Consider the following 26,288-nt stretch of genomic DNA (forward strand, 5'->3'; position numbering starts at 1 on the left):
TGACTATGTGGGAAGCAGAAAGCTCCAGAGGAACTGCTGAGGATCTGACTCCTGCTCCTCCACATGTGTTACTGCCTCCTGTCTTCCTTCCAGTCACTTTGCTCATCTCTGCTGGCCAAATGGAATCTCTCCTGCTGGTGAAGGAGATGATGGATGTTAGCACTTTGCCCAACCAGTTAAAAAAAAATTGGACACAGCTAGTTGTTTGCCAGGCAGCAGACCTACCCAGAGCCAAGTGAGCTCCAAGAACAAAACCAGTGAAGTTTATGATCCTGCGGTATGGTTATTGCTGCAATAACAGTTTTTTTGCTTTATACTGAGAAAAAAAATGAAGCATTTGTAATAACAGTTAAAAGGTCAGAAGTAATTTCAGATTTCAATAAAAACTTTTACACTGGCAATTTTTCTCTAGTCAGGCAAGAATAGGAAGACCCCAGACCATTCCAGTCATATGGAATACATCGATTTAATGTCAGATTAAGTGAAACAGAGTATTAAAACAATGCAGGTGATATACAGAATCATCACATAGTTATTGGCCAGACTTCCACTCACAAGACAAGAAGGGTTTCCTGTAATTTGCTTGATGATTCTTCAGTCCCCAGCATGCTTGTACTCTTTTTACTGGGGTTTTCTTCCACTTTCTAATACTACTAACCCCCAGCTGACAATATTTAAACATCCTTACCATGGAGGAATCCAAAACTGGTTTCTTTTTGCTGCTGTCCCTGAGACATGCTGCATCTGCAGCACCTTCTCTCTTTTGTCACAGTGTAACTTGTACCTTCATTTTTTGCTGTAAAACTCACCTCTGCTGGTATGCAGAATCCCATGCAGAGTAACGAGTTGTCTGACTGAACTCATACCTCTCTGTATTTCTAGGGAGGAGTGAAAAAAGCAAGCCAGCATACGTAACCTGCTCATTTAAGTATAATGGAGGTTATACACACAAAATGACATTACTTTAGCTATATTCAGGCCCAAAGAAACTGTTTCTTTTCAAAACAATTAGTCTACATTAAGTATGCTGTAATATTAAATATCTGGAATAGTAAACTTCATTCAGATGATAGGTCTAGATTGCAGTATCTCTGCCTAGATGGAGCAGCTCATAGTGCAACACAAGTATCCATAATCACAGAACCATATAGTCACAGAATGGTTTGGGCTGAAAGGGACCTTGAATGGTCATCTAGTCCAACCCCCTGCTGTGGGCAGGGACGTCTTTCACTAGACCAGGATGCTCAAAGCCCTGTCCAACCTGACTTTGAACACTTCCAGGGATGGGGCATCCACAATTTCTCTGGGCAAACTGTTCCAGTGCCTCACCACCCTCATCGTAAAAAGTTTCTTCCTTACGTCTAATCTAAATCTATCCTCTTTTGGCTTAAAACCATTGCTCCTTGTCCTGTCACTACAGGCTGTGGTAAAAAGTCTCTCTCCATCTTTCTTATAAGCCCCCTGTATATAAAGGCCACAGTAAGGTCTCCCCGGAGCTTTCTCTTCTCAAGACTGAACAACCCCAGCTCTATCAGTATGAGGAACCGTGTTGGATTACTCACAGAGCCCCTACACATACCTACAATCACTGCAACCAGAAAGTGACCGTCCCGTGGTTCTATCAATCAGGCTCATATTCTTATTTATATAAGAATTGAAATGCCCTAACAGAAAAATGTGTATGGTTTATTTTCTGCACAGAATAATAAATCTCTTTTCTTTGCAGGGTTACTTGATAAGCTGTGTGTGGAACTGTTACCGATACATTAACAGCAGAAACAACTCAGATGTGTTGGTGTACATTACCACCAATGACACTGCGGTAAGGATGTTAGATTGCAAATATTTGCCTAATATTATGCATTTAAGAGCTTTATTTTATATTAATTTCTGACTTCTTAGTTAACCATCTTAATTCCTTTGAGAGTCCTCATCTGTTGGTTATGTTTAGACTTGAGATTCAACAGACTGGTGTGCTGTGATTACAAATCACATCTATTACTAAAATACTGGGTTTATTTTATGCATATAATCTGTTAAAGAATCTGTGTTAAGCATAACCTATAGCTTACCCCGTGGCCCCAGGAATTAACCCCAGTTCTGAGCTCTCCAGCTGTGTCATGATCTGGACAGGGGAGGCGACTGATTAGGACCCAGGGATGCCATGGTCTACACCTGCAGACAAATGTGGATTTAGCTGTAGAAACTGTGATTTAGGACATTCAACATCCGGTGTAGTGCTTTACACATTCACAGAGAGGAGCTAAAAGGCAACAAAAGTTCAGTGATTCATCTCCCAGTGCATGATGGGTTTTGTATAGTAAGGAGACATAATGAAACAAAGATTGACATGAAAGAAATGAATAAACAGATTTTAACCTCAAAGAATGGAAGGTGTCAGTTCACTTTATAGTAGTTTAGTGCTGACATGCATATGTGCAGGGCACAACTGTTAAGCAATATCTTGCTTGTTGCAGAAGGCAGTGAAGGAATACAAGAAGAAAGAGTCCCTGGAAAGAGCTAACACTGTTTGCAGCGGTTATCTCCATGGAGCTGCTCAGTTCCACCCAAACTACACACTGAGGGCACTGTGTCAAATCAGTCACTGGGGTGACTCCACTGGCTTATGTAATGAGGGTCTTTACATCATTTAATGGAATGAGAGCAGCATGAACTTGGTCCTTTGGATCATCAGGGTAAAATTTCAGGATTGCCTTCCTCAAGTTTTTCTAATTGTGGGTGGTCTCCACACGCTGAGGTACTAGACCATCAACTTTAAACCATTAGAATGAGCGATTCCTGTGCAGCTGCAAGGACTTAGAAAACTATTACTACTTTTATACGAAAGTTGTAACTCTTGCATAGTTATTTGTCTTCAATACCTGGAGCTTTAAGAAAAGCGTAAGAAGTTTTACGGACTATGATCAGGGCTGGCATTTAAGTATAAAAATATGGGTTTATTGAAAGCTAAGAAGTATTACTACTTTCCTTACTGGAATCTACGTTGAATAAAACCAGGAGTTTTATGTGAAATAATTTTGATAGCTCTTTTGTTCAGCCTGTGTGTTGTTGTAACTCAGCTTCAAACATTGCTAACTCTACAGCCCACAGAACTGGCAGGTTCAGTGGTGTGAGAGTGTCAGCTGAATTATCTGGGAAACTAAACTTACCAAAGCTTTTTAAAAGCTACGTTAAAACCACTTGCTTCACTGCTGTCTTTACAAAGCAAAGACTTTGGTTTTCAGAGATGCCTGGTTACCAAAACTCCTCGCAGTACTTTTGTATTTAGTAATTACCGAAGTGCTCTGAGCTGCCTCCTCATCTTTAAAGCACTTGTATTTTGTGAGGAAAGGAAGCCCTTTTATCCCATTTGCAGATGACGTATTCTTGCACTGAGAGTTTAATTTATGTTTGCTTATCTTGATCTTACAAGACAGCTATGGCAGAGGCAGGTTTTGAGAAAGGCTGTGCCCTCCTAACTAGTGCCCTGACCATAGGACTCTTGTTCTTTCCTCAATATTTACACCTCCTTAATTTGAATATGGTCAGAATCTCTTGCTTTCAGGTATGATGCATCTGTTGTTCATTCTTTCTAAGTTCAATGAGATGATGTTAGATCAGGTCCTATAGAAAGAGCTGTTTGGGAATCTATCAGCTGACCAAAAAATTCACCAAAAAATTCTTGTTCAGGAGTAGAGAAAGGCTCTGAAGCAATGCTGCTGGGGAAGAGTTTCTCAGGGCCAGCCAGAGAGGCAGGAGGAGAGAGAGTCACTAACAGCCTGGGTTTTCAATTATTTATTTGGGATGGAGGCAAGCCTCATTCAAACCCATGTCTGACTGCTCCTCTCCAGTCAGGATGAGCTCCTTCATCCCTAGGTGACGCAGTCGGTCTGCATCTCTTGCACACCCTTCCCTGACAAGCTCCATGGATGCCCACCAGCACAGTGCACTCAGCAATGTGATGGAGGAGCTGACGTGCTCCTGAGCAGCCTCTTTCTTTCTTCTGCTCATTGCTGAGCTTCAGCAAGTAACAACAGTCTGTAGGGTTAAATCCTCATCATCCTCCACTGTGAATCAGAAGATTGTTCTTCCCTCCCTTCACCCTCCCAAATCAGACTCAAAAAGATTTTTTTTCTATGTCTACATTGAGAGACATCAGCAAAAACACCTCTTCATGTGACTGGAAAAAAGTAAGCTCATCGCAGTTGGATAAAAATGGTTTCAAAATGAAGTGCAGAAGAATGGGACTTTGAAAGTTGAGTGCTGAGGACCTTTGAGAGTTTAGGACTCTTGAAGAAACCTCATGAAATTTTGAACTGCTGTGATAGGTCACTGCTGTCTGTTGAATTGTATAATATTCCCCCAACACTCAAGTGCACTGTTGTATTAAAACAGTTTTTTCATTTTTATTGATGCTGGGAAACTTCTTTCGGCAGGGCTCCTTCATGCCAGCATGCCTTTAAATTATAAACTACAAGTTTCTGAAAAAATGTGAGTCAATTTCTGCCCTCTGCTTTGAAAGAACTGTGTCATTTTTAGAATCAAATCTGCTACCTGAATTCCAGCAGAGCTGCAGGTCATATCTGCAGGGCATATTCTTGTCTTCAGGTATGTTTTTTTTATATATGCTTATCATCAGCATTAGCTGAAAGAATACCAATCTGTACAAATGGAAGTGAAAATCTAAGCTTAAATATGGAACTGGGCATAATAGCTACAATTTAGAGTAACAAGTTTTAAATATACCCCAACAGTTCCAAAATCTAGAAATCAGATCCAAGCTGCTACCTGCTAATATCCCTTGTACTGCATGGTAATTAATGCATCTCATCTACACTCCACACACAAGATTATTTTTTTTTAAGTTATTAGGTTTGCAAGTGCTAGACACTGTATTACAAAAAACATTTAGAATAGAGTTCAGATATGGGCTAGAGTATGGGTTAGTTTAGTGCCAAACTTAAAAGATCTGGTTTATGTATCGGGATGCTTAGAAACTCAAAATCTTTCTGCAGTTACATAAATATTTTCAATGAAGCTAAGAAATTTATTACTACAAACATTTTATTACTGTGTCTTACAGTTTTTTAGGAGAATTGTCTTTGAAAAATATCTTAAAAATGAAATGTATACCTTATTTCTATTATAATTGGCACTCAGGGGAAAAAAAGAAACCTCTGCCTTCAATAACAAATCATCAACAAATTTATCCTTGAATTCAAAATTCAGTATACCTGCAGGATTTATACTGAAAATGTAAAAGGATTGGGTAAACCCCTGTCCGCTAATAACTCTAATTACAGACAATTAGATAGCCATAAACAATTGCATTCATGTTATGATTAGTTGATGATTGTTGTATGGAATTTTTTGAAGGGACACCTCTGTCTGTTGTAAGAGAAGGCATGCCAGCTACAATAGTTATTCTTGTCTCTGGTCTATTAACATCTTGGCAAAACCAAATTCTTGGATCTTCCATTGCCAGATAAATACAAATTTACTTATACCTTCATAAGGATCATTATTTTCCCTCTTCTAACTTTCAGACTAGGAGTTGCCTGGTTTACCTGCTCAGAACTCTTAAAAAATATATCTAAGAGTTTCAATTTAAATGGAAATATGACATTAATGACTGAGCTTTTCTCAAGAAGAACAATCAAATCCTTACTAGCTGGGATGCTGTCTCACAAGAGATAGGAAGGGTCCATGGTTACTTGCTGGCTGCAGCAGCTGTGAACCTTTCTAAGATGTTTGGATTACAGGTCTCTTTCCTAAGAAAGAAGGAAACTTCTTTAATATAGAGCACTAGGATATGGTTCAAAAGAATAAGAAGCTGTGATTGTATATAATTGGTTATCTAGTCCAGAAAGTTGATCTGAAAATAATAACCAGATTATCTTTTGTTTTACTGCATTTCTTAATTTAGCACTGGTAAGGTCTGTAAGCACATTTACACATCACATCCAGATTCGATTAGGAGAATGGATAACTCCTTAACCACAGCTGTGCGAGCCTGCTTCTTGTTCTTCGTTTCTTGACTCTCTGTGTTCAGGAAGTCCTTGGTGGGTCTCACAATTAGTTTCCCCCATTTCTATCTAAAGCAAGTCCATCACAACTCTGTAAACTCATGTACATGAGCGTGTACAGGTCTCAACAGCAGTCTTAATCCATCTTCTTCTTGGCTGGTCACGTGGTGGAAACCTACTGATACCTCCTTCCAGGAGATGAGCTTTTGTGTTTTCTGTCCCCATACAGGACTGCTCTACCAAGGCTGGTCGCTGGCACTCCTTTACCTTCTCTCACGCTCCTCGTGAGTTCTGCTCTATAGACCCCTCTCTGTTATCAGCCCCCAATTCAGTAATACTTTACTTAAAAAAAAATTCAGCTGTCCCTCTGCCTTTGTACTAACCATCTAATTTTCATGCCACTAAAAGCCATGAGAACAACTGAAGTATGGACTGATCTGGGGGGGGAAATTCCCAGCACAGAAGTTTCCAGTTAGTTCCCTCTGATCAAACTGGTTCTTATAAATAATGCTCATAGATCTGAACTGTAACTAACCTGATAGCTACAGTTATTGGCTACCAGATAATCTGATTTTTGTCACTCTGTGTAAGTGGTTTAAGCCATCCTTTTTGCCAGTGTGCCATCTGGAACAAACGAACATCCTCCCCGCTGCAGGCTGTGAACGGGATATTCCTGCTGCCCCTGTTAGGTGAGAGGTCCTCCTTCTGTGGCCCTTGATCGAAGTTGGACACCACATGAACGTACCTGGCTTGGCTCCATGAACAAACTGCATTATGGCGTTGGTGCGCCAGCTGGGGCTGGGCAGGGGAATGGTCTTCCCCAGTTGGTGGGAAGATGTGACCCTCTTATGCTCCAAGGGCTGATAACGCCAGGACCTGGGGATCCAGCTGTGTACCTCAGTCTCAGCAGAGTCACTTGGGGATATGGTATCATCTCCCTCCTGTAAGTGTTTTTCCAATACTGCTCTCCCCTCAGTTTCTGGACTTATCTGTAGGAGATTTTGGCATGGAAGTAAGGTGCCTCCCCCGCAGTGAACCGTATTAACCTGAAGATTATTTTTTCCACTTTCCCAATCTGGGATTGCTTTTTCCTGCCAACTGCTGAAGCACACCATGGGTGAAGATTAATTTTCTACACTAATTTAAACTGTGACAGCAGTACCATGGAAATGTTCATCCAGTTTGGAAAAATTGCCACTGTACAAGTGCAGAAGATAACCCAAAGTTAGATATTTTCTTCTCTGGAGCAGGAATAGCTCTTTTGTGCTCTTGAACAGCCAGAGGATTTCATTTTGTTTATTTTTAACTCTCACTGAAGCAAATCAATGGAAGTTTCATCTCCAGTCATGCTGGCAGAGGGGATAAAATGTAAAGCTGTAAATCTCTTTTCAAAGTGGGATTTAGATCCGTACATACTTTATCAAATAGCTCCAGTGGATCCTATCTGACATACATTTATCCACAACAGTTAAGAAGTTACTTGTTTTTTCAATGCAGATACATTCCTTCTGTGGACATGACATCAACTAAGTAGCCTGTAATTAATCTGTCAACACTTTTGTTTGCTCTCCCTTTCTCAAAGCAATAGGAGACCTATTTGAGAAGTGCAGGTTAGGTCTTTCATTCCTGCTGGATGATTCCTCTGAGCAGAGGAACCATATTCTTTGGTAAGGTTGGAAGAGCCATTCTTTGTGTTATTGTGTTTTTCTACTGTCATGGTTTAACCCCAGCCAGCAACTAAGCACCATGCAGCTGCTCACTCACTCCCCCCCCCCCGCCAAAGTGGCATGGGGGAGCGAATTGGAAAAAAAAGGTAAAACTCGTGGGTTGAGATAAGAAACAGTTCACTAGAAGAGAAAGGAAGAAACTAATAATGATAATAATAACAATAACAAAAATGACCATAATAATAAAAGGATTGGAATATACAAAACAAGTGATGCACAGTGCAATTGCTCACCACTCGCTGACTGATGCCCAGTTAGTTCCTGAGCAGTGATCCCCCCCAGCCAAGTCCCCCCAGTTTATATACTGGACACGACATCACATGGTATGGAATATGCCTTTGCCCGATTTGGGTCAGCTGCCCTGGCTGTGTCCCCTCCCAACTTCTTGTGCCCCTCCAGCATCCTTGCTGGCTGGGCATGAGAAGCTGAAAAATCCTTGACTTAGTATAAACACTACTTAGCAACAGCTGAAAACCTCAGTGTGTTATCAACATTCTTCTCATACTGAATCCAAGACATAACACTATACCAGCTAGCAGAAAGCAAATTAACTCTATCCTAGCTAAAACAAGGACAGCTACATGTGTGGAAGGTGATTAGTTTGGCTATGGACGGAGGGAAGGACCTTAGACTTGTGCCAGTTAAACAGACTGAAGCATAAGGTGGAGCCCAGAGGCAGACAAACCATGCACAAGAGCTCTTGTTTCTGGTAGGTGCTTTGGGACCTGTGATTTCCAGCTACTGACCCAGTTTTAGGATGGTATATATCAGAGTAGAAGACAACTTGGAGAAGAATACTGCTTTTTTATTTTCCATAGTGTGACATAAAAATCCTACCAACTTGGCAATGTTCATCAGGTAGCTTATCTTGTGTGTCAGTTTGTATGCATAATGTTATTACTGAGCCACTAGATCAGAGGCATCTTTTTCCAGTGAGTAGTAACCATGAACATACTTTAAAGTGAGTGAACACCACAAATTAATACCGCTGGCATGACTCACTCTCTGAGCCCTTCTCAGGGCCTCCAACTGAGTCCAGGCAAAGGAGGTCTGACCTTCCTTAGTGGAAACTGCCTGATGAAACCTGCAAGAGGGAAAGCAGGTAAAACAGGAGGCAGAGAAGAAGAAGAAGCAGCAGCAGGGACAAGAAAAAAAGGGATATAAGCAGAACTGCCCAGTGCTTGAAGTAAAGGGGGTGATTAGTTAGTAACCATATGCAATAGTCTACATGAGACCTGGGAGTGTGCTTTAAATGCTGGATCTGGGTTTTTTTGCAGAATTGTGCTTAAAAACATTCCCAGAGCAATGTCTTTAATCAGAGAATCTTCAAAGGTCTCAGGCTCCACATGGATGCCAGCATTCACGTCTTGCTAGTGTGCATGTGCGACGTGCATTTTCTCCTCTTCTGTTTGATTTTGAGTTGCAGAAAAGTATCATGACAGCCTGCATCTGCCTACAAACAGCTATTCAGCTGCTCCAGCATTTCAGCTTCTACCTGCAGTGAAGTCCCATCCCTTGTCAGTTGTCCTTTAATCTTAGCAAAAAGGTTGGTTTTTCTTCTTTCTTTTTAACTTTCCCATCTTATCATCTATACTCAGCTCTTTTTTCCACTACTTCCTTGTTTATGGAAAGATTTTGTCTTAAAATCCAGCATTCCCTGTGGTCTGAATTTCTTCATGCTGCCTGTTTGTTGCTTAGTGCTATTTGCTAATCACGCTTCTTGTTACACGTCTCACCTATTACTGGGTAGCTGCTCTCAGAAGCCAGCTGTGCTGTTTGGAACAGGCTATTAACAGTGTCAGTTTGGGGCAAATACCCTCTTAAGTTTAAAAATAAGATTTCCAAAACATTTTAACTTGTCATTAGAGTCATTAAATTTACTTACAAGTTAAATTACAAGATCAAAATATACATCTTTATCTATTTTCCTCAGTAGATTTTTATTTTAAACACAAAAACTGTATTTGTTTGCAGCTCAAATACTAGTTATTCTAATATATGACAATTCATAAGAGATTTGCAATAGAAATAGACAAATCTGTTCTGTGTTCATAATTAGATTAAAAAGAAGACATGAAATGGGGATTTAAATCTTCCAAATATTTTTGGTTCCACTAATTGGGACTGTTGCAATGTAGGAAAAAACAGAGTGTTTATAAATTTGCAGTGTTTCTTTACAGACCCTTTTTTTCTAACAGGCTTGATTCATTACCATCTGACAGCTGCTGGATTGTGGGCTTCAAAAAACAAGTCAAAGTCTTCAGTATAATTCCAAGGATGTGTATCAGTGCGGCAAAAGCCGATGACAACTTAAATCCCTGTTGCCAAGGATATATGGGTGTAGAAGCTGAGCCGTGTGTGAATTTTCCAGGTCAGGCTCAAGTTGTAGTTACACTGTGCAACGAAGGACAGGGAGGCCTGAATTCACTCAGGCAGGTATTGCTCAAACAGGGAAATGCAGTAGGGTGCAAGAGGCAAAGTCACAGCAGCCGTTAGCCACATTATGGCTTTAGAGCCATATGGTTGGCCCATGCTAGAAGCCCTGCCCTTCTGCAGAGCTGCTCTTCCCAGAGGCGGTCCTGCCTTCGGCTCCAGCACTAGCTCATCCAGTATCTTTGCATCGCATCCCCTTGCAGAGCGCAAGCCTGGCCTTTGCCAAGCGGAGGAGGAACTCCTCACACGTCCCAGTCCCTCCAGCTCCGAGCCTCTCTGCCGAAACTTACCCAGCACCACAAACTGTGCAGATGCAGAAAGAATATCAGCCATCAGTTAGGTGGGAGGGAGGCTGGTGGTTCAGTAGATGGCATTGTTCTCTCGGAGACTGCGTGAAAGCAGTGCACAGCTCCCTGGCAGGGAGGAGCACCCAGCTGCGGTTGTTTTGCTGAGGGTGTGACAATAAGCGAGAGGTCTGGCTTCCTGCAGTTCTTAATAGCTTCTGGTGATTTCTGGACCATTCCTTCAGTCTGATTCCAATTCACTTTAACGGCTCCCATAGAGCGACCGCGCTCTTCCCAAGCATCCCTCAGGACTCTTTATGGACACAGGACTGTCTGCTGTGGTCTGTCCTGAACTGCACAGCACTTGTGGTTTTTTGGTTTTCTTCTTACGAGCAGTGAAGAAAGTGAGGTCTGTTTTAAACGAACGCTGTGACAAACACTCAACTTCAGAAAGAACAAGGCTGAGTGGGCATTCATGTGCCAAATTTAGAAGATCTGCAAAAGTTTGTGGGAGTTTCTGGTTGGCAGGTGCTTTACAGATGTGATTTACTAACATTAATGGATTTTTATATAAACATAAGACTTTTCCCTCAAGCTGTCAGTTCATCACTTTTCATGACACTAGTCCTTTGTAGTTTTAACACAGTATTTTAATAATTTGGTTATAAGCAAAGGCTTCCCTTCAGCATTCACTAGGAAATGCCTAAATACACTGTGCAAGAAAAGCTGGATTTTATATGGCAATCTTATGACTTACTTTTTAATAGGGATACCAAAAGAATGTGTTTGTATAAAAACAAAAATTAGTGAAAAATATGTATGGAAGACAGAACTAGAGGTTGGTCATCTCAAAATCCCAGATCTTACTGCTCCCGAAAGTTATAATGAGACTTCAAAACCTACCTCCAAACTTTACAACTGGCCCATCTCTCTGTTGTGGTGCCCAAAGACTGACATCGGGTCATCCCACGTCCCTAGGCATACAGACAGGGAGAAACAGTCCATCTGGTGAGATGAAGATAAGACAGAAGCCTTTCCAGCAATATCTGTAATGCAAGCATGGCTGTGATAACCACGCTGTTGGGAGATGACCAGTCCTGTCATACAATTTGGCTGCCCCATGTGAGCTATTCCTAGGTTCCTGTCATATTAACTCTTGAGTGGGATACACGATGTAATTGTAAGAGGAGATAAGGTTAGAAAGAGGTGCAGGTTAGTAATTAAAAAGTCCATTGAAATATTAGTGCTCTGTTACAGTCTCTGCACTCAGGACAACACATCAACCATTTGTTACACAGAGTCAAAGTATACTTCAAGTCTTCAGTACTGATGACATGCAGGCAAGTACCCCCGGAGAAAGCATGTGCTCATCCAGCAAATGCTCATTAGGGAAAAATTGAAAAAATAAATATGTTCTGTCCATACAAAATCATGATGTGCAACTAGAGATGCAGCAGTAGAAGGCTGGCCAAGATGTAAGAAAGACTTCTGTGGCCTGAGGTGGACTATCTCTCCATGCCTTTGAACGGAGGAGGTAATTACACCATTATTCTGGATGACTTTTATGAGGTTGCACATGATGGAAAAAACCAATAGTTTCCTGAATCCAATTTTCTTCCCACGCAAGGGTAATCACAATCTGTCCCTAAATATTGTTGTGTCCTAGTAATATATACATTTATTCCTCTATATGGAGTGCTGAAAACATTGTGCTGCTTCATTACAGAAATCCATAAACTCGTGTAAAGTTTCTTAAATAGTGTCTTGGAGAGCTGGTGGCTTGGAATAAACAAGCAGTTTTGTCACAGGAAAGCAAAATACACCAACTTTAACTTTGCACAGATGATTTTGCAGCATTGAGGCCTACTTCTTCACTGAATGGGGTTATAAATTATCTCTGAGCTATTCTGCTTCCAGTTACACCATCTGTAATCATTCTAGTGTGGTTTCTAAAGGAAATGCATACATATAAACATGAAAATACTTCCTGTCCATGTTGAGAAGAAGGTTTCTTGGGATTTATTTGACAAACAACATATCATGAAACCCTTAAATAGTAATTAACTAGCACATTTTGGACAAACTTTTCAAGTAAAAGCATCTGTGCATTAAGTAAAACATTTCCCCTTTTATATTAAATATGATTTGGCTCGGATATGAAGCTTTGGCCCTATACCCAAGGCTTTTTTATCTGATGATAGGGGAAGGAGAAAAAGAAAGATGGGAAAGGTTTTTTGTGAACATTACTCTCTGACTTCCTCAGCAACAGTTCCTTTGACTGGACTCATTTGACCAGAGCAGCCATTTACATTGTAAACAACCACCTCTGAAGCAGATATTTATAAGCATTTATTGATAAGAATTGCTTCTAAAGGGCAGTTGATCTCATCTGGAAGAACATGTAACACAGGTCAGGCAGGTGAAAGTCCCTGCCACTCTCCTGAGCACAAAGGAAGCTTCGTCCAGACGGAGGTCAGCTCCCTCCTGACTGTAACGCTTCTTCACATGCCTGGTCTTGGAGCTCTTTCTTCAGCCTGGACCCAAAACTGTCAAGTGAGTTTCTTAGTATGAAGAAATTAACTGTGGACTGCACTGTAGGGGAGCAAGGATCCTTAGTGGGATGAAAGAGTGACAGAACAAGAGAGAACATGATAGAGGTCTTTAAAATCATGAGTGGCAGAGGAGGTAAAGGAGGAACAACTGCTCACTGCCTTAGCAAAAGAACTAGGGGACGTTCAGTGAAATAGCTAGTGGCAGGTTTCATAGCAAACCAAAGAAGCTATTTCTTCACCTAACACCTAGATCAGCTGTGGGACTGCTTACCACGGCACACTGCAGGTGCTAAAAGTCAGCATGGGTTCAAACACAGGCTAGAAAAATCAGTGGAAGAAAAAATCCTGTAAGACATGACCAGTAATTCAGCAAGTCCTTGACATTCAAATTTCTGACAATTTGGAGAACATTCTGGGCAAGTTGTGACTATATATGCTTGCACTGCTCTTTCTTAATTTCTTTTATTGTTCTGTCTTGCACTTCTCTTTCTTCATCTTCCATCACTGATTGCTGTGATCTGGATGGACATTTCACCTGATCCAGTAGAGCTGCCCCTACATGCACATGCTTAGCTGCAGCGTGATGAAAGCTAATCCCTACTTCTTTCTCTAGTGCTTATGTTGTACGCAACATTTGACTGCTTCTCACTACAGAATTATTATTGTTATTCTTGTTTCTTCACTGCTAGGAAAAAGCTCCCTCTTCTCCTGAAGTCTTTTCATACAGTCAGTGTAAAGTGTGCCTTCATGTTAAGGGGTTAAAGAGAAAACTCTGAATTCTCAATGGATTTAATTTTAATACTTCCTAACTGTTTCAGTCAATCTCTCTCCCTTGAGAATTTGAGTGTGCATGATCTACTGTTCTTCAGGGCCAAATATCACCTACTTTTCTGAAGTTACCTCAGAGATGACCAGATCAGATGACCCAAAGGTGCAGTTTATGAACTGGATTTTTAAAAGTAGCGGAAGACCTTGGGTGACTCACTTCTGAGACATCTGAAAAGCCTAGGGCTTAAAAACTCTTGAGCACCCATTATAGAAAAAACACTTTTCTTCAGAAACTCTTAATAAACACTACTTCTTCCCACCGTGCTTACAGAAACATTAGAAACTTTTGAAGAGTCTGCCTCAATAAAATCAGTATATATAGTAACTTCCAGTAAATTTTGTACAGGAAATAAAACATGTGCTACATTGATAGTCTTATTTCCTTTAAAATAAAATACAAAATTAATTATATAATCAGTGATATTTACATATAGCCCAGTGCTCATTGTCATACATAGCACTAAATGAAATAGCTGCCACTTGGTGCATTGAGCCTCTGAAACAGAGCTCTACCAAGAAGATTTGGATTTCTGAAAATTTTAAGCAAAAAATACATCTTAATTTTATATTTTCCTCTGTAGTCTCAGACTTCTCAGAAGAAAAGAACATTGTCAAACTTGACAGGAAAACGTTGCAAAGAGAGAATTATTCTCAGCCTTTCCTGCATACGGAGTGAAGCAATCAGCCAACTATAGCTGTTTATACACACAGAAATCTGTTTTCCCCAGGTGATCTTCATAATATTTGCGTAGCCAAGAACCCAACAGTACACAAGGGCAGTTGGGACTATCTTGAACTGGACAGGCAGTCACGTCGGCAGCCTCCCCTCTAGAGCTCTTTGTAGGCTCACTGCTTGCTTCACTGCAGCTGAACATGGTTTAGGTTGCAGTTGATGGCTCCTCAAAGCACCGCAGCTGTGGGAGGAAATTCCACTCCTCTTGGCTGGGTGAATGACAGGAGAGCAGGGAAGTAAACATGAAATCAGTAAATGTGATTGCATACCATTAAACCCTCTCCAAACTGTGCAATGGTATCAAGATTATAACAAGTTGGTGGTCGGTGTTGGGCTGGAATCACTGAGATGAAATGAACCCAGAGTAGAGGATTGGTGCAACTAGGAATGTGCTGCTTAAAACCTTGTCTTTCAATTCAGTTGTCTCTCAACGTGATGCATCAGCCCTGTGCTACATTGAAGAGAAAATCTATCCTGAATTAGGAAAGGCATGCAGTGACTGTATTTCAGCCTACAGCTGTGTCAGTGTTCGTCCCATCACCAGGCCAGGGGCTGCACGTTGGACAGAGGCTCCCTGATGAGGAAATTCCTGTGGTTCAGCACTTTTAGCTGTGAAACAGTCCAGCACTGTCTGTGGCATACTCTCACCATCTGCCTACCACTATTCACTTTGTGGTTACTCTCCCTCCCTTTTTAAATAAACAGAGAATAAGGCCTGAAGCCACTGACACTTTTTATGCGAGCTGTGTGAAAGAAAAGGCTCCTTTTGCCCTCTCTCCTTTTCCTCCCCACATATTCACAGGAGCCTCCCATAAGGATTCCTGGTAGCGGTTTGGGTGCCTGAAATGTAAAGTTCACTTCTGCAGAAGAATGATACATAATGCACACATAGCTGTGGTGAAGAGGTTGGGGTAAACATTTCCAGGCATAGGCTGAAATTTCTGCAAATATATATTTAGCTTGTAAATATTTCCACAATTTAGTCCCTGTCTCATACAGTCATGTGCAAGTTTCATCCAAGAGACTTTTAAATTTGTCTTAAGGTTTCCAACACTTTTTAAGATGTTTCAAATAATAGGCCTGTTTTACAAATGGGAGACCTTCCTAAGGCAAAGTCAAAGAATTTGTGAAAACTCAAAAGGTCAGCAACACGACCAGTATTAAATTGCAGTAGTGATGACCCTAATTCCACTCAACTACTCATTGTCACCTGTCCCTGTCTATACACTGTGTATTGATGCAATGTGAAGTCCTTCAGCATAAAAGACGAGTTTTTATTGAAAAGCTAAGTTTGAGAAAACATCCTGAATGCTCACTACAACCATCAGCACTTACTATAGACATTTTAATCTATAGCTTTTTTGGCATTATTAAGTGCATTTCTGTTCTAGAAGGTGTTAGAGAAAAGTATGTTAGAGCTGTCTCTAACAATGTTTGTTTCTAACAAGACATCAAAAAGGTATTTTGCCATTGGAACTCACAGAAGTTTTATATAGCTGCCAGCCAAAATGCTGTTCTATTGGGTTCAGTGAGTTTTGGGTGAGACTCTGAAGCATGCAGAAATAATCAGTTAATCAAATATTTAAGTTTATTCATACAGGACTAAGCACATTTTCTCCTCTAGAAATGTACTAGACACCAAATAGATCTAAGAGCTTGAGTTCAAACAGGAATAAATGCAGCAAATATGAGGAAACTTGTACATATGCTGAAGAAAGAAAATTTTCTACTGGAAGTTCAGGTAAATGTGGAATCAGCTTTAAAAATACGGAGTGATTATTGAAATTATGCAATTCCGCCCCCCAAAACCACCTTTGGTCCAAGATTAATTCCAAACTGTTTGAATATACAAATATTTGCCTGAGTTTCTTCTTAGGCATATTTCTTAGCAATGTCTTTAAAAACCTATTCTCCAAAACCAGATTAACCAGGATGTAAAAAATAAGAAATGACATGTGTTTATATTTACTGCATATGTTATAGCCATTGGCAAGCTTTTATGGTAATTATTTCTTCCAGAGAAGGTCATCCTGTATCATGTGCTTTATAATAGAGAGATGCTTATGTAATACAATTATCCAAACCACTTGGATGACACCAGCTAAGTCAGTACCAGGATTTCTTATGGGTCAGTTCTGGATTATTTCTGCATATTATACAAGACTGCTTATCACAAAATGCTTAAATGGTATTGGGAGCAAAGCCCAGCACCCAGGACTCCCTGTCCCACTTAAGCACCCTAACCATGGGGCTACATAGCCACACTTTCTCCTGTTTTCTTTCTTTCCCCATGGATTCTTGCATACTTGGCTTCACTGTGACAACAGGAGGGTGGAAAATGGTCATTCCAACCTAACTGAAAACCTTGTGTCTGGAGGATTCATATGGCAGATAGGACCTGTAGGTTTGAACCCTCTTGGTTCGGGACCCCCTAGAGCTCTGATCTCAGAGTCTCTGTGCAATGTTTTTATCACCAGATAACTATACAAACAGCGAGTAATGTCACCTCCTCCTCTGGCTGCATGTTAAAGGATGATGTTAAAATGCCACATGGTTCTTAAATACAGTTATAGGGGTTGTGAAAGAAGTTTGGAGCTTCTGTCCTTTGGATTTTAGGCATCCTATAGGACTGAACCCTGCAAATCTAATCTTCCAAACTTGCTTGCTGGTCTACTGATAAAAAGCCAGAACTTCTTTTCACAGCAATCAGTGAGTTCCAAAAAATGGAGGTCCTTCATACTTTCTTTTTATAGTTACTTGTGAGTGACAATCTCCAACACTCTGTAAACATTAGTCCCTGAACATCCAGGGGAGCTAACATACATTTCTCTCAATTCACAACAAAGAAGCAAGGAAATGTTCAGATGCCTAGGAAGCAAAATGTATCAGTTGTCCTAGTGGTTATTCTGCCTTGGGGATACCATGGACCTAAAATATGCCTATATTTTTGTCCTCATTAATTATTTTAGACTGCATCCATTCTAATCAGGTTCTTAGATAAGACTGAATAGTGAGTTTCTATTTTTCCAGTTTCTGAATTCACCCTTTGGCTCAGTGACTGGCTTCCATTTTATGTCTCTGGAGAGCATAATGTACTGCCTGAGTAACTATTCTGTTTTATGTGCAAGGCACTTATCTGCTTCCATTAAACCATGCTGAAATTTAAAATTAACACAGGAGAAGGGAAAACTGCTCTGATCCAGATTTTCATCTCAGCTACTTTGGTATAAACTAAACGATTAAAATTCTAATGGAATTCATTTTTCCTTGAGATTTTTTGTAAATGGTTACCCATTTCAAGTGTAAACAGTTAAAAGCTGAAATAATTCAAGTTTTATCATATTTCTTCCTTTTGCCAAAATAGACTTAATTGAGAAAAGATGGAAAAATTATTAAGAGCAAGTAATGGTCTGAAACTCCTTTCTTGTTCAAAAATAATTAAAAGGTAGTCTTACAGAGGCAGAGTTGCAAGATTTGTAATTATAGAGTGGTTGAAGAGTTATTCAAACTGTCATGGAAGCTGAAGGATGATTATTTAGACTTACAGTTGACAGATGATTAAGTAATAGTGACAAAACCACACTGACTGAAAGTAAAACAGTTAAATTAGTTTAAAGGACTTTTACTATACTAGTGACATGAGACACTTGGGGTCCCAGCCAGCGTCATGTATTCCACAAATTTCAAGTGCTTTCTTCCATGTGTTGTCCATCACGTTCATTCATCTTAACCTTTGTTTAATATCCTGTCCATATTTTCTTTGTCTAACTCAAATGCTGCTAGGCAAAGGTAGTAATTTTGAATTCTGCTCATTCTACACTCATTGCTTTTTATCACTATTCTGTTCATATCAGGGAATGTAAGATCAGGATATTTAAATATTTAAACACAAAAACGTGTGGGAAGTAAGCCTGTAAAGTCATCACTGATAAAACTGTTCAGACAAATAATCTTTTCCAGCAATAAAGTGACCCTAAACCTCACAGACATTGGGTAAATACTCTTTAGCCTTCCACTGTAGATATTTTCTTGTGAAATTTCTGAACCTTTTTAGTGGTGTCCCCAGTTCATACCCCACACACCTTGAATACTCCTATAGAAATCCATATGCCTTAGGATTTAGCCAGTGGCTTCTCCAAAATGGCTCCTGTAGGTATTCCTGTCTGCCCTCACTTCTTGTTAAACGGTTGATAACTGAGAAAGCATCTTCTGAGGTTCCTTGGGGCCATTGACCCATGTATGAGTTTTGGGTCCATAGAGCAAAGCAGAGTGCTCACCTCCCAAGAGGTAAAAACCTCACCAGGAGGCTGTTCTCCTACCAGACAGATTTTGTTTCATACAGGAGTGAAGGGAATGAAGAAACTCACTCATAGCAGTAAATCCTCCAGGAGACCTACTGCAAATGACAGTAACTTCAACGCTGAAGTAATAAAATCGATGTAACTACAGTAGTCTTAGGACACATTGATCTAAAAGAGGATCAGAGCACAGGAATAGGTATTGTCCTTTATTAATCAGCTCGTAGTCCTGGAATATGGACAGCTTTTTGGACTGTATCTGCTGTCATTTCTTATCATGACTGATGAAATGGACTCTGAACCAGAAAGGAGTGGACCACAGCTTGGGGCTTAGCATTACAAGAGTGCAATAAGACGGCTAAATCTTCACAAAGTGAACTTGATTCATTTTCAGTCATCTGTAGATCAGATTTAATTACTAATTATATTGCTTCATAATCATCTAATGAACATGTCTCAGTACATCTGAGAAACTAGTACCTTTTTTAGTAACACAAGCACTTTACTAGAAACCCTGTTGTTAAACTAATGATCAGCACTAGGGAGAGGATCTCAGCTGTAGTGTTTTTCACAGTTTACGTGCTTTAGTGGTGTGATTTACTGAGGTTACATTGCAAAATATATTCATGATTTTTATCACAATATTTATTTGAAGTTCTATATGTTGTCCTAATTTCACTAGATATGTAGTCTGCCATAAGCTGTTTGCACCCTTTAAAGTTGACATAATTTATTAAATGTTTTTCAATACAAGGTTTTTTTAGATTATGTAGTGGGTGTGTGCATAGTATATTGCATTTACAAGCTGAGACACATGGTATTAATAAAGAGTGATGGCTCTGACAATTTCCTTTTCTAAATAATGAAACTTTTTTGATTAAGGGCTGAAGATGCCAAGGTAGCCATTCTGTAATCTAACAAACATGTACACAGATGTACTTGAACACATGGTCATCAATGCATGTCTGTAAACTCACATAAGTATAATGTGAATCATGCTTGGAACCATCCTACAAAAGCCTGTTCCAGGGTTGATGTAAATCTATAGAAAGATTCCCACTGATTTTGTTACATTGTGAATGGGGTCCAAAAGGGATGATTACAGATGTTTCTTTGCAGAAGGCAGGTTATCAACTTCTTTAAGAACTGGTGAAATCCTCTCATGGCAAAACTTCCATTGACTTTATTGAGATCAGGATTTTCCCAGTGTATGTTTAGACAATCAACTTTATGTGGTCTTTAATGACCAAGAAGTGATGCTGATAAATCTGGAAATTCCATCATGAATAATTGATCTATGGCTGCGTAAAGTATCTCTGCCAGTGCACTACAACTGATATTCTTACACGATATTGAGATATTTTAGGGAATTTGCACTCATTCTTCATTCAGACATTTATTTTATCCTCAGTCCCTGCTGAGATTCACAGAGCAAGTGCTCCTTTGCCTTTTCACATGCAAGTTAATTAATGTCAGTGCTGGTGCCATTAAAAATTGCATGATAACTAGCATGCTTGCCTAAAGAAGTAGAAATCTTGGTTCAAATCCCTCCTCTGCCCTGTGTGGCCTGAACTTGCATCTCCCGTGTCCTAGGAAGCTGCCTGGGCTCCTATGAATGGGGATGAGATATCATTAAAGCTATCTTAATTTCTATCAGATGTTTAAGTATTCACTGAAGGGCTTATGGGAACATAGGTCTTCCTTCTCATGGCTGAGTGCCCCAGAAGCACAAAACTGGAGATTTATTTAGGCATTGGGTAATTTGTACTCCATTTGCTTTTTTTCTGCCCACCACAAAATAATTATTAGCTCTTCCAGGGAAACCTCAGAAAGAGAGATTTTCAGGACTTTTCTCACTCTGGCTTAGCAGTTTGAGCACTCCTCCAGGAGACATGGTTTAAGTGCTCTTGACAGAGGAGAGATGCAGAATAAGCAGCTACTGTCACTGCCAGATTGAACCAATTCAGGTACCAGCAATGAATGCTTTTTGGCTGAAATCAAGCTGTCACTGGAGTCAATAAGAAATGAGAAGAAATTATGTTTTCCTTTTTAATGAAAACAGGCACACAAATTGAAAATGAGGAACCTCAAGCTAATACTGTTTCATTTTCTAACTATTCTGCTCCTGCTACTAATTTACTCTTTTTTCTTATTTTTTAGGATAATGCCTTAAGGGTTTTCTTTTCCATAAATTTTATCAGCTGGCTTCTTTTTAAAAAATATAACCTTTTTTCCTTTCCTGCAGGTCCTGTTGCCACCGTATGATGATCCTGTGAACGGAGCTGCTAAAGATCCACCACCACCTTATGTGTCAGCATAAGTGAGAGTGTGCTGTGTACCTAGGGAGGATAGCTTTACTTTTCTGACATTGGAGCAATAGTTTGATAATTTCACTTCCAGGATATAACCTCTGTGGGTTACACTTTGCTGTTTTGCTGACATATTGAAACTAAATTGTATGATTAAAATTCTGTAGATAGTTTTAATAATTTGCTGCAACTACAGTAGTGTTTCAGAAACTAGTGAACTAGTTTCAGAACAATTCTGGGTAGTGCTAAGGTTACAGTAGTCACGGAATAGCTTTTCCCACCATGTCTGACATGCAGTGATAGAGAACATAGAACTTTGCATTTTCAATCAGGTTCAGAGTGTGACTTTCTTTTTTTTATTCGTAAAACTTCCAAAGCATTACAAATGTGTTTGTCAGATGCCCACTTTCACCTTCAGAATACAGACCAAGTCCAAAAAAGTGACATTCCACTTCATTCCTGTTCTGCAAGAATTTATTAAGGTGTTATGCTATGAAGGATTATGATTGCAAGAAGAAGAATGAGTCTTACACACCATTCTCATCAATCTGGCTAATGGGAAACAAACTTAATCAGGAAGAATAAGTGTGGGAAATGAGAGTAGACAAAGCACTCTGTGATGTGTAACAAGCCAGAACCTGCAGTCTACATGGACTCACTTCGTCCCAGCCCACAACCATTCTAACACTCAAAAAAAAGAGTTCTTACCAACTTCTGGTAATTTTCTTTTCCTGTCTACACACCTTTTTCCTCCCCACCAACTTCACAGATAGTATTTTGAGGTCACAAAATCCCTGCTTTTAAAGTCCCATGGTTACATGACAAAGCTGCGTCTTTCGCACTCAATGTGCAAATATTTTCCCATTGGAATGTGCCTGTAAATATTGCAATGTTCTGCTGAGTGTGAACTAAATTATGCAGATTCTAAGATATATGTTCCCAACCTATGGGAAGCTTCTGCATGTAACTTGCTCGAGCATTAGCAGATATGTTTTGTGTGTTTCTCGTATACATCAACGTGGGGATTTTAGATTCCTTTTATGACTGAACTGGTTGTGCTGAGAATCTTTCTCATGGGATTCATCCATCCGTGAATGCTTGTCTGAGGTATTTATTTCTTCCCCAGAGAAGTGCCTCCTGCACATGTAACTTTTTGTCGTTGATGAAGGTTCTACTTTTAATTGAAAAGGAACAGGAAAAGGGAATATAATGTGTGTCTCTACCTCTCACCATTTCCCCCTGTGTTGTCTTCTCTGCATTTGGCATGATTGAACAGGCTGAAGCTAGACTGATGCCATTGCACACCACCCCAGGTAAAGGGCAGTGCAGAGCTGAGGCACAGTTTTGGAGGGGCACCAGAAGAAACCAAGGTGCCATCTCTCCTGTGACTGGGCTGGCATGTGAGTCCACACTCTTCCTAAGGAGGACACCCTTTCCCACACTCAGTGCATTGACTCCATTCTGCAGACTGAAGAAGAGTGGAGCTTTTCCTGCCTTTTTCTGGAAAAGAGCTTTCCAGGGGAGCACAGGACCAACAACTTGTTTTCATGGAGGTTGCCACTGTGACCTGTCCTTGTAGAGGCCAGGGAAGGAAGGGCCAGACTCGCTCTGCCTGTCTCTAACACACCCCTGGGGAAAGGCAGGTCCCCATCTTCTTGTTGGAATTTTGCTTTAAGGTTCATCTACTCTGAGATCAAACTAAGCAATGCTTCTGACTGAACCAATCCTGAGGTCCATCCATCAATCTCTGTCACAGTCCTATCACTTCCTTCAGAATAACTCCATGTATTATTATCTCATTACAGTTATCTTCAGGAATTAACCTGAATTTGGGGGTTGGGCTGGCTGGCTGGGCTTCTGAGCTTCATTTTCTTTCATTCTTGACAGATTTGTGAAGGATTTTAAACAGTCATCTGTTTGAGAAAGCTGGTTGTAAATACATCGCATCTGTGTATACAAACTTCTCTATAATAAAAGGGTGTTTCCTCAAGACTACGGAAGTAATTTTTGCTGGTTTTCCAAGCACAAGCATAGACAAATTCCTGTCCAATCAATCTGACATGGCAGGATTTTCTCTGTAAATGACCCAAACCACAGTTTTTCAGTACACTCACCAGCTTTCCCTCCATACTGTATAAATGGAGAATAGAACAGTAAGTTCTATAATTTATTGTACAACTAAAAAAGGGATAATTCAAGCTTTTAGTTCATTGTCCAGAATTGCAGGCAGTTTTCCAGGTCTGGTGAAGTGTGTGATACGGAACAGGGCTATACCGAAAGCTGGGGTTTCTTTTGCTCCACATCATTATAGGAATAATGTTGTGTTAATTCACATGAAATTTCTGTAGACTTTAGCTTATCTTACTAAAGAATCAAGACTTCTTCACACACACCATGCGTGCATAAGTGGGAGTACATGTGTCCTGCCAGTACTCCTAATACCTTTTGGATTTTGTCCAATTTGAGTTAAAGAGGGCAGGGAGGTTATGGTATCAAAACCATGACATTCCTGCACATAGTGTAGATAGGCAGCTGGGTAGGAGGGAGCAGCTAACGTAATGTAAGTTCAGCTCTGCTGACGTATCAGAGGATCCATGTGGGAGATGAGTTCCCCCGCTCCCAAAGAAAAACAAGATTCTCTGGGTTAAATGAAAAGATACGAATGCCAGCTGAAGGTTTTTTATCCTCAGTTGTTGAATTCACTCTCCATTTCCATCTCTAATCCTGGGGAATTCACACCACAGCTTTTCTATAATTCATTTTTAATAGTCAGTCATCTGTGACACAGAAACCCATTAAAAACCTGGCTTCTTAAGTTTCTGTGCTATGGGAACTGCTTGCTCCTAACAGTGCTTTTTTCACTATCCCTTGCATTTTTTCCTTTCTCCCAGATATTAGGAGCATACTGTTACTCAAGTTCTGTCCTGTTTTCTTATCTTAAACTCTAACATATCAGTTTATTATTAATAATTTCTAGTATCTTAAGAGTGGAAAGAAAATATTTTCAAGGTATGTTGACATGGAACATCATAAATATAGGACCAAAACCAGCAAGTAGGAATCTAAACCTTCATAGTACCAGAAATATAAGTAGAACTTTTGCTGAAATCTTCTAAAATTTTTTTAAGTATCTGTTATAAGGCATTGCAGGCTTCACAAAGCCTACACATGCTAAGGCACAAATCCCATTTCTCTCATCTGTGCATGATGCTCTTATTCTTGATGGAACAATGCAGCTTCCCTTTGTGGTATCCACGCATCGTATTGGAGAAAGCAGAGAGGAATTCATAGTGGTGACCCAACAGTGCGGCACTCGTGCTTCTAAGTACATTAAATTTTCTAAAACAATTATTAAAGACCATTATTTTAGGTGTTAGCCTTTCTGTACATCTTTGGGAAAACCTCTGGTTGGTAAAAACAATCCAGATTTTATATGTTACCAAAGGCCATGTCAGATCGATTTATGGCCAGAGAAAAGATTGCCAAGGAAGCAGAGGGAACGATAACTAACCAGGGAGGTCCCAGAGGACTGGAGGCTTGCCAATGTGACTCCCATTTACAAGAAGGGTCCGAGGGAGGATCTGGGGAACTACAGGCCTGTCAGCCTGACCTCAGTACTGGGGAAGATTATGGACCTGTTTGTCTTGAAAGCACTCACATGGCAAGTCCAGGACAAGCAGGGCACTGGGCCCAGTCAGCATGGGTTTACGAAAGGCAGGTCCTGCTTGACCAACCTGATCTCCTTCTATGACCAGGTGACCCACCTAGTGGATGAGGGAAAGGCTGTGGATGTTATCTTCCTTGACTCAGCAAGGCCCTTGACACTGTCTCTCATGCCACACTCCTTGAGAAGCTGGCATCTCATGGCTTGGACAAGTGTACTCTTCGCTGTGTGAAAAACTGGCTGGATAGACAAGACCAGAGGGTTGTGGTGAATGGGGTGAAATCCAGTTGGCAGTGGGTCACAAGTGGTGTTCCCCAGGGCTCAGTGTTGGGCCCCGTTCTGTTTAATATCTTTATCAATGATTTGGATGAGGGGATCGAGTGCACCCTCAGCAAGTTTGCAGATGACACCAAGTTGGGAGGGAGGGTCCATCTGGTTGAGGGTAGGGAGGCTCTACAGCGGGATCTGGACAGGCTGGATTGATGGGCTGAGGCCAATTGTATGAAGTTCAACAAGGCCAAGTGCCAGGTCCTGCACTTCGGTCACAACAACCCCATGCAGCGCTACAGGCTTGGGGAAAAGTGGCTGGAAAGCTGCCCAGCAGAGAAAGACCTGGGGGTGCTGGTTGACAGCCGGCTGAACATGAGCCAGCAGTGTGCCCAGGTGGCCAAGAAGGCCAATGGCATCCTGGCCTGTATCAGAAATAGTGTGGCCAGCAGGAGCAGGGAGGTGATTGTTCCCCTGTACCAGGCACTGGTGAGGCCGCACCTCGAGTACTGTGTTCAGTTTTGGGCCCCTCACTACAGGAAAGACATGGAGGTGCTGGAGCATGTCCAGAGAAGGGCAACGAAGCTGGTGAGGGGCCTGGAGCACAAGTCTTATGAGGAGCAGCTGAGGGAGCTGGAGCTGTTTAGTCTAGAGAAGAGGAGGCTGAGGGGAGACATTATCGCTCTCTACAACTACCTGAAGGGGGGTTGTAGTGAGATGGGTGCTGGTCTCTTCTGTCAGGTGGCTGGAGATAGGACGAGAGGACATGGCCTCAAGTTGCAGCAAGGGAGATTTAAGTTAGATATTAGGAAAAAATTTTTTACTGAGAGGGTTGTCAGACATTGGAATAGGCTGCCCAGGGAAGTGGTTGAGTCACCTGGAGGTATTCAAAAAGCGAGTAGATGGAGTACTCCAGAACATGGTTTAGTGGGCATGGATGATGGTTGGACTCGATGATCTTGAAGGTCTTTTCCAACCTAAATGATGCTATGATTCTATGATTCTATGAACTAGTCTGAAACAAATTCCAAATTCTGTGCTTTCAAAATAGGGCATTCCTCAGCACTACTCTGTTGGCCAAAGTAGAGCAACTAGGGACACAATGGACAGTTTTAACAAATTTTTGTTAACATCAACAAGTCTGCACACTGATGCTTGGAATATGCA

General features: G+C 40.7%; 1 protein-coding gene across 1 annotated transcript in view; it reads left to right on the plus strand.

Moving 5' to 3' along the window:
- Positions 1 to 23,180, plus strand: part of LAPTM4B (lysosomal protein transmembrane 4 beta) — a 62,622-nt gene extending 39,442 nt beyond the window's left edge. The window contains exons 6-7 of the mRNA XM_069779737.1: positions 1,727 to 1,822; positions 21,127 to 23,180. Coding sequence (XP_069635838.1) covers positions 1,727 to 1,822; positions 21,127 to 21,201 — 171 coding nt within the window. The 3' untranslated portion in view covers positions 21,202 to 23,180. The remainder of the gene's footprint in view (positions 1 to 1,726; positions 1,823 to 21,126) is intronic.
- Positions 23,181 to 26,288: the final 3,108 nt, after the last annotated feature.

The sequence above is a fragment of the Haliaeetus albicilla genome, chromosome 3 (assembly GCF_947461875.1).
Source record: "Haliaeetus albicilla chromosome 3, bHalAlb1.1, whole genome shotgun sequence".
NCBI classification, from domain to species: Eukaryota; Metazoa; Chordata; class Aves; order Accipitriformes; family Accipitridae; genus Haliaeetus; species Haliaeetus albicilla.